Source organism: Hyposmocoma kahamanoa, unplaced genomic scaffold (assembly GCF_003589595.1).
Source record: "Hyposmocoma kahamanoa isolate Upper Pololo Valley unplaced genomic scaffold, ASM358959v1 175, whole genome shotgun sequence".
NCBI lineage: Eukaryota > Metazoa > Arthropoda > Insecta > Lepidoptera > Cosmopterigidae > Hyposmocoma > Hyposmocoma kahamanoa.
This window is the reverse complement of record NW_020653685.1, coordinates 1,405,181-1,423,277: the sequence shown is the minus strand read 5'-3', so window position 1 is coordinate 1,423,277 and position 18,097 is coordinate 1,405,181. Positions and strand designations below refer to the sequence as shown.

The following is an 18,097-nucleotide window of genomic DNA, read 5'->3' as shown; positions in this document are numbered from 1 at the left end:
GTTGGACTGTCACGCAGGAGACGTGAGTTCGATTCTGATGACACTTGTTGACTTCGAAGTTTTTATTTATTACTTTTTTTTAAATTTTTATTTTTAAATTTTTATTTGACATTTCTAAGGACTCTTTGTGTAATAAAAGTGATAATAAAATAATAATAAGGCTTGTCGAGTGGTGATTAACATAAAATAATTTATATAATTTTGCCAACAGTCAGGTTTTAACTGAAGTGCGGAACCCGCAAACTTAGTGACTATAATTGATATATACATAGATTGATGTAAGACTGAACTGATACCACCGTTTGCGCGTTCCCTGTGACACTGGTATCGATTTTAATTTGCGACACAGTGGTGCGACCCCGTCCATCGCTATAAGCTACTCTGCGATCGCTACCACGAAAAGCCAATTTATTGCGACAGGTGTCGCTGTGGTGTCGCTTTTTCTGCCATACGGTGGTACTAGCCCACACATAGCCTGTCAGGCTAACATGTCATCGAAGATGTCCTGCGCGGGTTGCCTCACGGTAGTTAAAGGTAAAGACTATTTAAAATGCAGCAAGTGCCACAGCGTTTACGACTTGGCCTGCGCAGGTGTGAGTGATAAGCGCTTCACCAGCTTTTACAGCTCCTCAACAGCAGCGGGCAAAGAGCGTCGGGCAATTTGGACATGCCCAGCGTGCTTGTGCAATGCCCCGAAGGGCGATAACTCCAGCACACCTCTGCGATGCCATAACGATGGATATGGTTCGCCTCCTTCATCGCGCGTGGTTGCTACCGGGTCTCCCAACTCTCCTACCGACAACGTCACTCAGCGCAAGAAACCTGATGTTGATTCAAATGAACCACAACAAGCTAAACAACTCCGTTCTTCTCTAAGAGACGGAGACAATACTGTTTTTACCAGAGGAGATTTCCAGGAATTTAAGAGAATGATCGCAGAACAGTTCCAGAAGATGAATGATATGATGAATAACTTTCAGCAATCGTTATCTTTTTTCAACGATTTTTATGAAGAGACAAAGAAATCTATGGAGGATAAGTCGGCGAGAATAAAGAAGTTAGAAAAGGAAAATGTCGAGTTAAGGAGCACTTTGGGGGACGTCATGAAACGCTTGAACACAATTGATCAGCAATCGAGATCCAACAATATAGAAATTCAGTGTGTGCCTGAGCATAGGTCTGAGAATGTTGTCAGCCCTGTGCTGCAACTTGGAACAGTCGTTGGCTGTAAAATAGCTGACACTGATATTCTCCATGCTACTAGAGTGGCCAAAATAGACAACCAGAGTAACAGACCCCGCTCGATTGTTGTCAAATTCACCACTGTTCGTATTCGGGACTCCCTCTTGGCTGCGACCATCAATTACAATAGGAAAAATCCAAATGAAAGATTGAACAGTGCTTTTCTCGGCATTGCAGCGAAAAAGCCACAACCCATCTACGTATCTGAACATTTGTCTGTGCATAACAAATCACTTCACGCGGCAGCTAGAATTAAAGCCAAAGAAATAGGATACAGATTCGTATGGGTTCGCAACGGCAGGATTTTTATGAGGAAAACCGAATCATCAGAATGTATTTCCATCAACAATATAGATATACTTAAGTCTCTGAAGTGATTTAAATATTTGTTTTTTTTTTTCGTTTCTCTAGAAGCGCGCATGTATCTTTTAAATTTTTTAATGTAAAATTCAATCCCATACGTGTTTACTATCAGAATGTTCGCGGTTTGAAATCTAAGACCATTGATTTTTTTAAAAAGATATCTTCTGAGACCTATGACGTTGTGGTCCTTGCGGAGACTTGGCTTAATAGCGGTGTGCATGACTCAGAACTTTTTGATAACCGCTACACAGTATTTAGAAGAGACCGTGAATCGTCGCGGTTTCATAATAGGGCAGACGGTGGAGGCGTTTTAATTGCGGTATCAAAACACCTTAACGCATTGAGATTAACCTTATTTGAAAGTTCAATTGAGGACTTATGGATTAGTGTTGACATCAAAACTAGTAAAAATAAGACTGCCAAACTATATATATGTGCTGTTTACCTTCCTTCTCCTCTTCAATTACAAACACTAAAAGAGCATATGTCAGCAGCACAACATACTTTAAACGGTGAAAATAATATCTTAATGGTTGGCGACTTTAACTTGACAGGCATATCGTGGGTAAAACATGACAGTAAGAATCACACAATTCCCGTTGGTATTAGCAGTGAGATGCATTCAGCGTTTCTGGATTTTGTTACGTGTAATGAACTTCACCAATTCAATTCTGTTCAAAATTATAAGTCTCGAACTTTGGATTTGGTGCTTACCAACACTGGGTTTGTCGGGACTGTTTGCGCAGTGGATAACGACAACGCTTTATCTAGGATTGACGCCCATCATCCTCCTTTATCTTTCTGCCTTAACGTTGCTAGTGAACCTAGGCTGAGAGTAAATACTCTTGCTAGACCGAACTTTTTTAGGGCTGACTACAATAGAGTTATTTCTGAATTGGGATCCGTGGATTGGGATGTAATATTTAGTAAATGTTTATCCGTAAATGACATGGTACAATCTTTTTACAATCATCTACGAGTTGTGATTTCTGAATGCATCCCTTTAAAGAAGAGTAACAATAATAAATATCCCGTTTGGTTTTCTCGCGATTTGATCCGATTACTTAAGGAAAAACATAAATACCATTCCAGAGTGCGGAAATTCAACAATCCCATGGACGTTTTGTCATTTACACTGCTCAGGAGAAGGTGCACTCGGCTGAGCTGCACATGTTACAATTCTTACATAAATAAAATAGAAGATGCTATAAGTAGTAACCCTAGAGTTTTCTGGTCTTTTATCAAAAATAAAAGGGGTGGTCAGAGTACTTATCCACAAGAAATGGAATTCGATGGGAAAATGGCTTCAGGTGGTCCAGCTATTTGCGAATTATTTGCCGAAAACTTTGGTAAGGTATACAACACCCATGGACAATACTCGCCGTTGTTATTGCCTCCAGGCTCCTCATCCACTTCTACTCTCTGTAGGTTGTCGTTTTCAAGCCAAGAAGTGCATAATGTTTTGATATCCTTGGATGCTGGGAAGGGGGCTGGTAGTGATGGGATTCCGCCTATTTTTATTAAGTCATGTGCTGAAGTTCTATCTTCTCCTTTGCAACAAATTTTTAATAGATCGCTTGATGACGGAGTTTTTCCTGACCTATGGAAAGAGGCCTTAATAATCCCATTATATAAATCAGGAGCCCGTCATATTGTTTCAAATTATCGACCGGTCTCCGTTCTTGCGATATTTGGTAAGGTTCTGGAGAAATTAGTCACTAGGCATCTAGTCTGGCACCTGAAGCATTTTATTACTGCGCATCAGCATGGTTTCGTTAAATCTAGATCAACTTCTACAAACTTAGCGTTGTTCATATCAAGTGTATCTAAATTAGTAGACGAGCGAATCCCGGTGGACGCCATATATACTGATTTCAGTAAAGCGTTCGACAAAGTAGATCATCAAATCCTTTTAAACAAATTGTCGCTTTCAGGCATTGATGGGTCATTGCTTAAATGGGTTAAGTCGTACTTATCTTATCGGCCTTCTAAGGTAGTAGTAAACGGTTTTAGTTCAAATTCTCTTGTAGCTCTGTCTGGGGTTCCCCAAGGATCTCACTTGGGTCCCCTATTTTTCAACATATTTATTAATGACGTGATTAATTGTTTTAAAAACTCGAGTGTATATCTTTTCGCTGATGACTTAAAAATATTAAAACCAATTAAGTGTGCCAGGGATTTGTAACTACTACAAGAAGATATCAATAATTTGTGTAATTGGTGTACATCCAATAAAATGATATTAAATGTAGCTAAATGTCATCACATACGCTTTTCACGCAACAAGTTCGATAACTTACATAAATACAATATGGCTGGACAAGATTTAGAGACGGTGGACGAGATTCGGGACTTGGGGGTTTTAGTAGATAGTAATTTGCGGTTTGACTCACATATCAAAAAAACTGTAAATAAGGGTTTTAGGATGATGGGTTTCGTACTGCGCAATGCTAAGGAGTTCAAGAAGTCTTCATCGAAAATAAAACTCTTTCAAGCATTAGTATTACCTGGACTGGAATTTAACAGTGTCATTTGGACTCCACATTACGAGGTGTATATTAAACGTTTGGAAAGTGTTCAAAAGCGCTTTTTATATCACTTGGCATTTGGCGATTTAGAAGCGGAGAGACTTCCAGGGTACTCACAAAGACTCGAGCATTACAAGTTGACTTCTCTGATCAACCGTAGAAAGAGACTTGATTTAATCTTCCTGCACAAAATTGTTAACGGTTCATTAGACTGCCCTGAGTTATTGAATATGCTCCAATTCAATACGCCTTGCAGGTTACCCAGGAAAAGCGCTTATAACTTTTTTGCCGTAGTAGGTTCAAAAACGAACCTCGGTCATTTCGCTCTTTTGCCGAGGCTCTGCAGGACGTATAACTCGCTTTCCAAATTACATGATTTGGACATTGGTCTTGGGTTAAACAATTACAAGAGAAGGTTGTGTGATATTTTAAATACATAAATGATGTTTCGATTAATTTTTTATTGTAAATTTGTATTTATATTTTTGAATTTGTATTTTTAATTCTAATTTTAATTTTGAAATTTAATTTTATTTGTAACTTTAAATCAATTACTGTATATCATATCATAGGTAGAAGGATTAACTATATGCTCGACAGTTTCAAAAAACAACAATTTATTTTTTTGTATGCATGCTGTGATGTTCCTTAACTATAGAAGCACTTAGTTTTAAGCGAATATGTTCAAATTTAATGTATAGTGTATTGCTATGTGGAATATCCTGAATAAATAAATAAATAAATAAATAAATAAATAAATAAATAAATAAATAAATGTCTTGCTCCACCTGTCATCACCTTACCTAGCTAGGTGTCCCGCCCATCCCCATTTGAGTTCCATGATCCGAGTTCCAGCATCCTGGACTTTCGTCCATTGTCGGATCTCAACGTTCGGAACTCGGTCTACAAGGCTGATGCCGAGCATAGCGCGCTCCATGGCCCTTTGTGCAACTCTCAATCTGTATACAGTTGTCCTGAGCGTCCACGTCTCGTCACCATACGTCATGGTGGGCAGAACACATTGATTGAACGAGCGGGTCTTCAGACACTGTGGAACCTTACCTGATTTAAGATTGTCACCTAACTTGCTAAACGCAGCCCATCCCAGCTGGATTCTTTTTGAGATCTCTTTAGGCTGATGCTCTTTGCCAAAGAACAGAACATATCCGAGACAGACGTACAGATCTCCAGCCTCTCATTTCCCACCGTGACAGGGGTAATTGACGGACTGGAGAGATTCGCCATAATCTTCGTCTTGGACACATTCATCCTTAGCCGCTGACGCGATACACGCAGCCATAGACGCATACCACACCTAGAGGTTCCGGTGATGATTTTATACGGATATATCGGATATCGAAGTTATAACAGGTAAAAGAACTAATATTAATTGCTATTTCGGTAACTACTCTAGCAAACCATAAAGTTTTTAATGCCTGGGTCTGTCATTTAAAAAAATAAACAACTCCAAAAATACGTCACGACAATCGTGAGTGTATTGTTTGGTCTGGTGATTTCGGAATTTATTTATTGAAAACATACCGTAAGTAGCGTGTTTTAAGTTTACCCTGAATATAAATGTTTATAAATTATACTTTAAGGAATAATTTCATGGTAAACGTTAGAACCACTGAAACGGAATATTATCATATTTATCCAAGTACACCAAAAATTTCATTAGTGCTTTTTAAGTGCAGGATTTGCGGTGTATTACTGCATTTTATTTGAGATGTTTTTGTTGGTAGTACGGAGGGTATTTATTTAGCACTGCAGAATAATAAAATTTTTATTTATAAAAACTTGTATTTAAACTGAATGCTTTTCTAATTTGCGAAACCAAATAGCCGCCATTTTGCGGTAGGAGAAGCGCATCGCGTGAGCGGTTAGGCCTACTCTCAAAGAAGCATCATTATAGTTGTTCCAGTATCCTTTGGAGATCGTCGAAACTTGCAAATAGCACGAGATCGTCCGCGAACCTTAGGTGAGACAAATGGTGTTACACCATTGATGTTAATGTGGCGGTTATCCCATTTAAGGGTCTTACGACATCCTCAAGTCCTCGCCGGATTGGAACGGGATTGGTTAAGTCGTGAACTCGTACCTGCAGAGTGGCTGAACGGTAGAGCTCCCGAGGCACATCCACGTAGCGCGAATCGATGTGGCAGCGATGAAGAGCGTGGAATACGGCCCAATGTTTGATACTGTCAAAGGCCTTTTCATAATCGACGAAGGCCATGACAAGGGGCCGGTTAAATTCGAGACATTTCCCCATCAGCTGATTAACCGTGTGGATATGGTCTATGGTTGAGAAGCCGCTCCGAAAGCCAGCCTGCTCAATAGGCTGCGCTTCGTCAAGTTCACTGGTAAACCAGATGGTCAAAATCTTTGTAAATAGTTTCTAAATCTGAGAGAGCAAGCTAGTCGGCCGATAATTGCTAAGTTTGGCAATGTCGCCTTTTTTGTGGATGATGGCGACGATGGCATTCTTCCATTGCTCTGGTGTTCGAGCTTCATGAAGAACTTTGTTGAAAAGTTTCACAAGTACTTTCACCACAGGATTTCCTCCTGCTTTGAGTAGTTGGACTGAAACACCATCATCTCATCATCATCAGATGATGGTGTTGATAAGGCACTGAGTACGAATTTAGAGTTATTACTTTTTCTTCAAATAACCTGAAGAAAATTAATGTTTCTAAGAAAAGGCTTCATATACTAAAGAATGAGCCAGTCTTTTTGAACAATTTCGTAATGTACACGTTTAATTTGAATATTATTACCGGTCGCTTTTAACGCGAGATGATCGAATCAATGTCAGTAATGTCATTCCCAAACGACACTGATTGGTCTGTAGTTGTCGTTAAAAATCCTCCAACTCCATCCGGGGCACCCGCGATTATTGCGAGTGTGGCCATGGCAAGGGTGCCCAGGAGTTGAAGGATTATTAAATAGAACTGCAGATCAAAGTGTCATTTGGGAACAACATTACTGATATTGATTCGTTTATCTGGCATTGAAACCTGCCATTGATAATATTAAAATTAAACCTGTAAAAAATTACGAAATTGTAGAAAAAGACTAGCCTTTTCCTGGTAACATGAATTTTCTTCTGGTTGTAAATAAATTTTAATGAATGTCAAGATGTTTCAGCACTATTATATTCAATTATTTTTTGTGAAATTACTCCACCAGTTAGTTATAATTCTACCAAGTGTTATTTCTTCAGGTTATTTGGAAAAAGTAACAACTCTAAATTAGCATTCTGTGCCTTATTTTGCATCAAACATCAATGTCTCGATAAACCCAGCGCATGTCCTTATGGTAAACATTTGAGTTTCTACAATTCATCTTCAGAAAACATTCCTAGAGATAGCGTAGTGTCGTAGTTATTCAACTGCCTATGAAAACAACAATGAACTAAATTTTCCTGTTTGACGTTCTCAACAAAGTCATTTAATCAATGATATCACTGTTAATTTAAGTAAAATACAAATTTAAAAGATCGCTAAGGTACAAATAGATCAAAAAGCAATTAAGTAATTTTCGGTTATCTGAAAAATTATGAATAACACTATCTTTCTCAAGTTTATTGGGACAAATAAACCACAATGCTTAAAAACAATTTTCGAAAGTGAACGTTATATTCAAAAATATCACAACAATTTAAAATGTGGTGGCGTTTTTAAGTTAAGGTGGTAACACAAACGCCACCAAAACCACCAAATTTGAGCCACGTAAGATGAAATCTCAAAAAATAAATTACTCTCACAAAGTCTCTACATCTCAAAAAGTAAAGGCTTAAATATCAAACCGAGACGACCAAATTGTGATAAAATAATGACAAAATTAGTTTCTTAATTTGGTTTCAGAATACGACCTTAGGATAAAACAAAAATTGAGCCCAAATGGAGCCAGGAAAGCTGGATATTTTTTGTCCCACGTGCCACAAAGGGCATATAATTACTTTTTTCGCGGGAAATGGCACACAGTGCCTATGTTTTTCGCTGCCAGGTCCTAATACACGACTGAGGCTTGCGCGGGGCAAGAGCGTAATGGTTTTTAGCTAAACTACTTACCAGTTGCAACCAGTTGAATATTTGCCACCAAAACTACAATTTTCGCGTGGACAAAGTTTGACCAAGTACCCAGTCTTCCACGTACTGGTAACTGCAATACTTTCAATGATTTTAGTTAGTGCTTCTAATAGTGAATAACATACATGGAATTGTTTTTCTTAAAAGCGTACACATTTTACGAGAGCGACTATTTTATACAATGAAACGTAAAGTGGACACACGAGCAAAATTGAAAATCGGGACATTAATATTTTTTATTAATTATTATTGTACAATGAATTTTCCGAAATTCTTGCCCTAAACTCATTTTACGTCTCATTAAACTATAAAAAATAAATCATTAATATTTCTTCACTTTACACCTGGTTTCTCAGCCTGGACTCGTAAAATTTACGCGTGAGATATTCACCCTATTGTGTGGGAACGTCGGCAATATTCACTTGCACTGAAACAGATGCGCAGGCACAGAATAAACTTGTCAAGGAACTTTTGCGTCGAAGAAATCCTCCGCATTTTTATTCGAAACATTAGTAAGACGTACTTTTGAAATACTTAACTATTGAAAATAAGAACAATATTTTGTATTAATCGCCGGGACGACATTCGTTAATCAATCATCGTAATGTCTTTTAAATCATCTGTTCCTCGTTTATCTAAACCAGTGTCGCTGCGCGTCATGGTGTAGGGTGAAGTTATCCGTTGATGGCGGAATATTCCATATAAATTCCTTCAAATACCACGGGCATTATTATATATATTTATTTATAAACAACATTAGTTTGCTACCTTGTCGAGTACCATTACTTAGTTATTTATCTATGCCATCATTTATGTCGAGAAGGTAGAGAGTTCATTAGAATTGGAGTAATTTAATTTAAATTATTAAATTAAACGATAGAACATAATACACATACTACAACCAATTTTCACTCGTAAATAGCGAGAAAGTTTCTGAAGTACTACGAGTTCGTAGACAGTGTATTTGCCTGTGGAGAAACGTTGTTTGTCAGACTGTGACAAGTTTAGCTTATTGAAGGCCGGTTTTTCCGGCAACATTGAAGCGAGACGGCGGCGGTGCGGCGGGGTTTCGTGCAGGCTCCGCGAAACACCGACGATAGGCGTCCTCGTGACCTTCACAAATTTATTATACTTAATGATAGAGAATTTGGTGACAATTTAAAGTCTTTTTTAAAATTTTCACCTACAAAACTTCGCACTGATTGTACTGTTTGGAGATCCGTCCGACTCGGCGGCGAGCTGCTGGTTGTCTCGATCCCTCCGTAACGTGGTTACCACCACTAACTATTGAAATTTGCGCGGCGTTCAGTTAAAGTGTGTGTGTTATAGAACAAACAGAAAGAAGGGCGTGATTTCCGAGATGGTAGTTTGATGTATAAGAAAATATCAAGTCTGGGATGAGTAGTGCCTAGTACAGAGCGACCTAGAAAGGTTAACACCACATCTCCATACACATTGACGTGTGTATACTGCTGCGTTGCACTGGATCGCATTTGCTGTTGTCTGTACATCATCACTCGTAAATGGGTTGCTTATAAGTTAAACCAGTGAACACACTGACATACTTACATACCTTCTGGTTCATTAGTACAGTGACGCCGTTACACTGATTCACTGGTAATACAAACACTCCTCCTTTAATTACGTTTAAGTACTTATTGTATAAGTTGCCACGAGAATATGCGGTTATTTAAATCACTTTCGCTTATCACAATTAGAATTTAATCAGGAAATTGGGAGTTTGTATCTTTGTCTCTGGCATTAACTTATTCCCCTTAATGTAACTTTACTGATGCGACCTTCTTAGTTACTTGACAGAAAGACATAATATCTAATTTCTATTATTTGCAATGTATCTTTTATTTTGTTGATTAAACCTTGTAAGGTTTGTCTCATTTCAATTTAATCAACAAAGTAAGTATTAATCTTTTCACGTAATAGCATGGAGCTCAGTCGGGAAAGCATCGCCCCGCAATAGGAAAACCCTGTATCGCGGGTGCCATGGATACACACATAGACAATCACAAATTACACTCAAAGTCATGGGAGTAATAATTGGTGGCCATACAAATCTTACTCCCGGCCCGGGAATCGAACCTGGGACCTTTGCGTGGCAGACCAGCAAGGTTACCATTCGGCCACGGAGGCAGGTGTTAAATATTAAGTAATAATTAAATGTATTAATTAGTATTATAAATCGTGCCAATGAGAGTCATAAAATCAAATTTATAGCATAAAAAAGTAGTTAAAACAAAATAGTTATACCGGAATAAATGGAAATCACAATACATTTAAAATAAACTTTTTAATTAATTTCATGGATACTTCATAATCAATTTACTCGGTTATATCGATACATATAATAAGATCGTAAAGAAGTCGTGTCTGTAATTTTGATATTTTCAAATGTCTGCATCTGCAATGCATTAATTACCGATGACTGTACCTACTTCCAATATTGTGTATAGCGAAGCATTACTAGCGCTAGTGGATAAAACAATTTCTAAAGTAAACAGACAGACCTCAGCAACGATTGTAAACGGGTTGATAATATAAAAAAAAACATCCAAAACGCTCCAGTGACCAGTGACCAGCGATAAGTGATAAAATTTCGCTAGCGTCATTTTTACATAAATGTCCTTCCGGTTCTAATGGCCGTTATCATCGTCAAGTAGCAAGAAATCAGCGAGCCGCTCGCCGAGCGCGATGGCGACGGCGGCGGTGTTGCCGCGCGGTGTCCGGCGGAGAACGCTCAAGTCAGCGACACGCAGACGCGACACGCCGCGCACACGCAGCCGCGCGTCCAGCACACGCCCCAGAGCCGTCGTGCCCGTCGAGTGGAATACCGAGAAAGTCAAATGGCGCACATAGCATCGCCAGTACGCCGCGGCTCCCGCCTCATATGGCGGACATCCGTCCAGCTTTAGGTGCAGCAGGCGCGCGCCTCGCTGCCCATACGCTTTCGTCTCCATGAGGTGCTCGAGGACCGTAATTCCTCGTAACATTTCGTCCACGTCACGCTCGTCGGACAAAAAGTTCGGGAAGATAGCGGGATAGGCAAGAGGGTCGGCACTTGCGAGACGCACGTTGCCGCGCGACGCTGGATCCAGCACTACCGGCGAGATGATGAGTATCGCGCTCTGCGCATTCACCGTCGCTAATTGCTGAATTAATTGGTCGTTAAGGCGGATGGACCGCTTAAAAATCGCCTTGGCGGAAGCCAGTATGCCGCGCTCCACGTAGGCATTGATTAGCTGCATTGTGGGCACTTCACATTCGGGGCTATCATTGCGAAGCGCACGAGTTCCGTTGTCGTAACAAAAAGTATTCATGAAAATCGAGATGTCGGTGAGGCCGTTGGAGGCGAAGGGCCCACTGCGAGTTGTCATATACTGCGCGACTTGCACCGGCGCTGCGGTCAATGCCGCCGTCGCTTTTAGGAGGTTGCGATCTACCTTTACGAATATTAGTGGCAGCACATGGTCGCTGAGGTCGTCGCCAACTGGCAGATCGGCCCGCACCGGTATACCCAGAGACTGCAGGTGGTCAAAAGGACCGATGCCTGACAACATTAGGATCTGCGGCGTCCCGATTGCCCCTGCGCTGAGGATCACCTCCTTTCGCGCGAACAAATTGATTGATTGATTTGTTCCTATGCTCTCGCGAACGATAGTGACCCCTCTAGCGACGTTGTTGTCATCGATGATTACTCCAGTGCACCGCGTGAATTTTGCGACCTTGAGCACTTTTTTAACGTCGTCGCGCGAGAGGTATCCGCGAGCGGTACTCATGCGCTCGCCGGCGAACGTGTACCCGATGAGACGCGAAATGCCGATTTGTGACTCAGCATTCACATCGACGTTGAAAGGAAATTTCAGTTCTTCGAAACCATTTATGATTCGTTTATGCCACTTGTTTTGTGGATCCTCAAAAAACTGCGTCTTCATGGTACCAGTGGCGTTGTGGTAGGGTGCGCTGGAACGAGGCAACGTCGCTTGAAGCCCCTCGTAACGCAGAAAGTATGGACGTAGATGTTGCCAGCTCCAATCAGGCGCATCATTGTAGTCTGCGCGATTACCACGCACGTAAAGCATGTAGTTGATAGAAGTAGAGCCGCCGAGAGCGCGCCCTCGACTGAAACGGCAGTACTTGTCCTCGGAGCCCAAACACGACACGCCGTTTGAAAGTGTGGGGTACTGCCAGTCATCTTTCGAGCCCAGTAGACCCATTGACGCCATCGGTATCTGCAAATTGTGAAAAAGAATAGCTTAAAACTACAATACAATATTATAAACTTTAGACTACAACAAATACAACATCAGATATGAACACAGTAATGTAATTTGCTTACAAATGCACGTATTAAATTCGCAATAATAATAATAATTATAATAATAATAAATGCGTGTCGCGGCACGGGCAAACGAGACTTGCTCAGTTTTTGGCCACGGACAGAAAATCCGACCTGTAGCGGTGGTTTTCAGCAAACCCAATACGAATGAAGCTCAGACTCAAGTACAAACAACATATTTAACGTGTTTGTTAACTTTCACACGAAAGGTATATGGTATGTGCTGAAATAAGGTATAAAGTGCAAACTAATTTAATTACTTAATAATATACATTTACATGTTTTATAAAGATGTACATATTGAGTGCATTAATAAATATTGTCTACTTTGTATTGTGACGTCGATCGTTCGTAGTCTTTCAGCCATTTACCGCTAGATAGCAGCACATTGAATGAAATTTCAAATATATAAATCGAAACAAAAAAGTAACGCTTACATAGCCAAACTAGCAGTAGCTGAGAGAATTGAACAGAACGACCTGACCTTAGTGATTGGCGAGGGGTCGCCCCCGGCCTCGATGAGTAGCGTGCTGTGTCCGGCGAGTGCGAGTCGCGCGGCTACTGCGCTACCCGCTGCGCCAGCGCCTACTACGATGTAGTCGAACTCCTCGGCATCTGATCGCACACATTTGAACGCCTATTAGCATATCGTTTTTTCTAATTTGCAGTTGGCGAATATTTAGTTAAAGCTTGGTTTATACCTTGGACTTTATACCCGAGAGGTAGTTCACGTAGCGCGGACGCGAAGTTCTTGATGTCGTCCACGAGGTACGGCAGCAGGTACCCGCCGGCGAAGCCCGCTAGAGCCACACACACCACTAGCGCCCTTCGAAACAGATACCTACTGTATCATTATTTACAAGTCGCAGGTTTTTTTAGGTCACGGGACAAATGTAAACTAGGTAATTAGTACGCCCGAAATCAAACAAGTTTACTTATGAGACCCCTGCTCAAATGGCTGAGAAAAAAATTGACTGATCTTACATTTAAAACATGTCTGAAAATGCAAACAAATTCACTTCCGTGTCAACAAAATATTTTGTTGACGAATATTCAACAATGTAAGCTATATGGAACATGCCCTTCACTGCAATGCCCTTACAGGGTATCATACAATAAGGACCTATTATGTTATTTAAGACCTTTGTAAACTTGAAATGGAGCAATAAATTGAATTGAATTGAATTAACTAGCCCAACAAACTTCTGCCAAAAGAATACACCATATTATTATTTAATGATTATTCTAATAAATTTTTTGGACAAACGTCTGCAGTAAGATATTTACCAATAAAGTCATCGTACCAATGAAAAAAGGTGAAACCGTGTTCGAAATAATGAAATTCGAAAAAAGAAATTCGTGTCTGTGACAGGTTACCGAAAAACAGCTAACTAAGATGGCGTAGCTATGTAAGCGTACCCTCAATACAAAAAAATATTTTTATTTCTTTTTTATAACAAAATCTAACAAAGCACAGAATGGTAGCATCTACGCGTTACTAGAAGTACTACAAGTAGGTACTAAATAATCTTCAATATCTAATCTCAAGGTAGGTAGGTGAAATCTTACGTATAATAAATGCCAGAATGTATGTGTATTATAAATATCGACTTCATAGGTTTTCGCGATTGTTACACATAGGAAATAAAATTATTTTTCCGGATTTAAATCGCGTATATTTGTTTTTTCAAATCAACCAGCGCTTCGGGCCCTTTACATGTCCCATGGTCACGATTGATTGAGGTGGTACAGTCATCATCCAGTTGTATTTAATATTAATGCAAACCGCCCTATTTTTTCACTATAGTTACAAAAGTTATTAATTAAATACCTTATAGTTAATTTTACAAAAATATTCCAATTTGCACTACATAATATATTTTACAAATTATTTTATTTAAACAATATGAATTTTTATTAAATTAAATTAATTATTCATTAATAATGGAAATTAGAATAAACAAAACATATTAATTAGTACTGTAGTCTTATGTCTGTTTGGGATTTTTCATCAGAGGAAATACTAGATCCCAAACTGGTGGTATGAAGAAACCATCTTCCCTGTTGAAATTATTGATGAATTTTTATTTAATTTCAATGGCCTCTTGCAGCATCCTGCGCAGAGAGAGAAGGACTTCTTTTGCAAGGACCTGGGGTTTGTCAAACTTCATCGAAAGTGTAGATTATGTGGTAAGTGGTGTAGGTTTATCCATGACATGCTCGCAGACGCGACGGTGTTTGACATCAGCTATAATTACGTTCTTGACGCGAGTACAATTACTTCGCTTCGTTTGTCCAAAATAAGAGAGACCGCACTCATAGTCAAGCTTGTGAACTCCTACATCCGGTAAGGGGATCTTACATTTCACGGATCCCAGGAACTGAGAAATCTTCCTCAGGGGCTTGAAATAGGTCTTGATAGACACACGCCTGAGGATTCTTCCGGTTTTGTCTGTAACACCTCTTACGTAAGGTAAAATGACATGTCTTCGCTCGCCTGTTGGTGGTCACACGGCGTCTGTGACATTGGCGTGGAATCTTCAAGTTTTCCTGTTACTGAAAAGGGCCCGAAATGTCGGTTTATTTGAAAAAATAGATATACGCGATTTAAATCCGGAAAAATAGGTCCATTTCCTATATAAGTACTATAAATGTTATAATATCGTATTTATCCAGATCTTTAGTAAATTTACGGACATTACATTGAAACTGCGAGCAAAATTCATATTGGTACACCTGGTTTGTTTTTGAAAGTTGAAATAGACATTAAAAGCATTTCAAAATAATTTGAAGTCCAAAAATTGTTTACTGCTGTAAAAGTAATGTGTCATAAGCTATTTTGGGACATTACTTTTACAGCAATAAACCATTTTAAAAGTTGGTCGTTGTAGCAATGTGATTCTTTTTGGTAATGTTTTAGTAAAAAAGCTACCTCCAACCTACATGACGCAAACCGTCCGAACACTTATTTTAAGCCCCGAAGGCTGTTAAGCGTCGCTTTTGTTTCGCCTTTACAATTAATAGTTGTATCGTTGGACACATGGAGCGTCGTTAATGTAATGAAGCGACAGCTGAACTAGTGCGTCTAATTTGGGAGTTCTGGCATAATTTCTTTTAAATAGTGATCGGAAGGGATATTTCTCAAGTATAGTTCTGTTTTTAGTAATTACACTTAACTCTGAATATTGTAGATACATAAATCGATATGTAGATATCCATTTAAAAATGGTAGATAAACTTAGAAGTAATGTGGGCAAAGTGGGCTTATCCCTAAGACCGATCTCTTCGCTTGAGGGAAAGGAAAACTAAACAGAGGGAGAGACATAGTGTCCCAATGGTAAAAATTTTAATGCATTAACAAAAACACCTATTATTATCAACTAAAACAGAAATATTAATACTACATTATAATACCTAAATTGTATTTGTTTCTTTCAGCCGCTTTCTGTCAAATCAAGAGCTATTCCCCTGACAGCACATATTTCAAGCACTTACGTTGGAATAATTTTACCCAAATTTTATTTTATTTTTATTTTTATTTATTATATCCCGAAGGATTTTAGTTTTATTGGCAGTAGAGCTCCTTTCGAGAGAGAGTTCGTCCAGGGAAGTACTGCCACCTTACCTATTTCTGGCGACAAGCAGTACTGTAAGCACTACTGCGTTCCGGTTTCGAAAAGTAAGGGTGCTGGTAACATTACAGGCACATGGGACTTGTCAACTTATGTCTCAGATGTTTGCGATTTCAAGCTCTGAGTGGATTGCAACTACTACGGACAGGCGTGTCGCTTAACACCAGGCGCACGACAGGTTCACCCGTCAATTGCTACCGTAGAAAAAGAATTGATGTAATCTCTTACAGAAGACGCTCATGCATTTTATTCTGACGCAAAAAATCGTAAAACACGCAAGATTGAGATGTAGAACTATTTTTTCGAAATCCAAATTTGTAGCAGCATACAAATTCGTTTTTCTAGAAATGTATAATGAAATGAAATTTTTTGTTTGAAATATGGTTTACAAAAGATGGTACACATGGTATATAATAATGGGACAGTCCTCACATTTCACCAAAATTGGCATGCAAATAATATAATTATGGTCATCTATATTTTATAATTTAACAATTTTAAACATTCCCTATAGTACTAAATAATTTTTATGTCTTTGGTCAAAACAAATTAAATTAATTTATATTAAGTAGTCAAATTTGTATGAAAATAAGTCTTTACTGGAGTAGAAATTTTTGTCTCTTAGCCATGACATTTTAGCTTTGAACATAAGATTATTCTTTATCAATTTTATGTCTAACGGTAAGGCGTTATATATCTTTACACACATAGCCCCGCATTGTTTCCGGTTACAACTTAATTTGCTAGTACTATTATACACGAAGAAGAAACGTAAGAAGAAGAAACGTAAGAAACCAAGACAGGCTACTGTCTTGGTTTCTTACGTTTGTACTATGAATATCCCGAGTCTTTTTAAAGAGTTTACTATTGTACTTTACAAATTTTGACCCTTCAAAAATATACATACTCGGCAGCGGTGAGATGTTAAGCGATTTAAATAAATGTGTACATAATTGTCGGGGTCCTAAACAGCACATTGCCCTTACGCATTTTTTGTGCTACAAATAATTTATTTACACCTGTTGAATTCCCCACACAATCAGCCCATATTGAAGTAAAGATGCTACGTAGCCATGAAATGCCTCTAAAGTCGTAGATATAGTTGAAGTATTACGTAATCGATGCAGGTTTCTTACTGTATCAATGTGAAGTTTCCACTCAAACTTATCGTCAATCGTTACACCTAAAAACTTTGTGTGTTCTACTTCTTGTACGATTTGTCGTTTGTAGTTAATTTTCGGGTATTTAACTTATTGTGTCTTATAGTCCCAAATAGAATGAAGTTTGTTTTACTAAAGTTCAACGTCAAGTTATTATTGTTGAGCCAATTAACCACTAATGCAAATGTATTATTTTTGTCCGATTCGTAGTTTACTATATTGTCTTTATATGGTATCGTTATAGAAATGTCATCTGCAAATAATACACGTCTGGGTTGTGTTATGGCAGATAGGTCGTTAATGTAGAGTAGGAATAAAATTGGCCCAAGTACGCTACCTTAGGGCACACCACATGCATTTAATTGATATAGCGATTTATTTGTAACTACGTGACAATGACTATCTAGGGATCTTATTTCCACCATTTGACTCCTATTACTTGAATATGAGGTTAACCAGTCAAATGCTAGCCCTCTAATTCCAAGATTATCCAGCTTTTGGAGAAGCAAGTCATGAGACACGAAATCAAAAGCGTGAGTCATATCAAAAAATATACCAGTTATATGTTTACCTTAATTTACGTTTTCGACTATTTCCTGCACTAAGTGGAAAACTGCCAACGATGTAGACTTATTTTGTTGAAATCCAAATTGTTCTGACTTTATTATGTTGTTTTTGGAAGCAAAATCTAGCAGCTTTATTTTCATTGCTTTCTCAAAAATTTGTGAAA

General features: G+C 38.8%; 2 protein-coding genes across 2 annotated transcripts in view; one reads left to right on the top strand and one right to left on the bottom strand.

Moving 5' to 3' along the window:
* The first annotated feature begins 488 nt into the window (after window positions 1–488).
* On the top strand, window positions 489–1,619 carry LOC113225818. The gene has a single exon (XM_026458259.1). The coding sequence runs from the start codon at window positions 489–491 to the stop codon at window positions 1,617–1,619; it is 1,131 nt and encodes a 376-aa protein (XP_026314044.1).
* Window positions 1,620–10,872: 9,253 nt separating this feature from the next.
* Window positions 10,873–18,097, bottom strand: part of LOC113225817 (glucose dehydrogenase [FAD, quinone]-like) — a 74,347-nt gene continuing 67,122 nt past the window's right edge. Inside the window, exons 6-8 of the mRNA XM_026458257.1 lie at window positions 13,277–13,401; window positions 13,060–13,190; window positions 10,873–12,468 (exon numbers count right to left, since the gene is read on the bottom strand). Of these exons, the coding sequence (XP_026314042.1) occupies window positions 10,873–12,468; window positions 13,060–13,190; window positions 13,277–13,401 (1,852 nt within the window). The remainder of the gene's footprint in view (window positions 12,469–13,059; window positions 13,191–13,276; window positions 13,402–18,097) is intronic.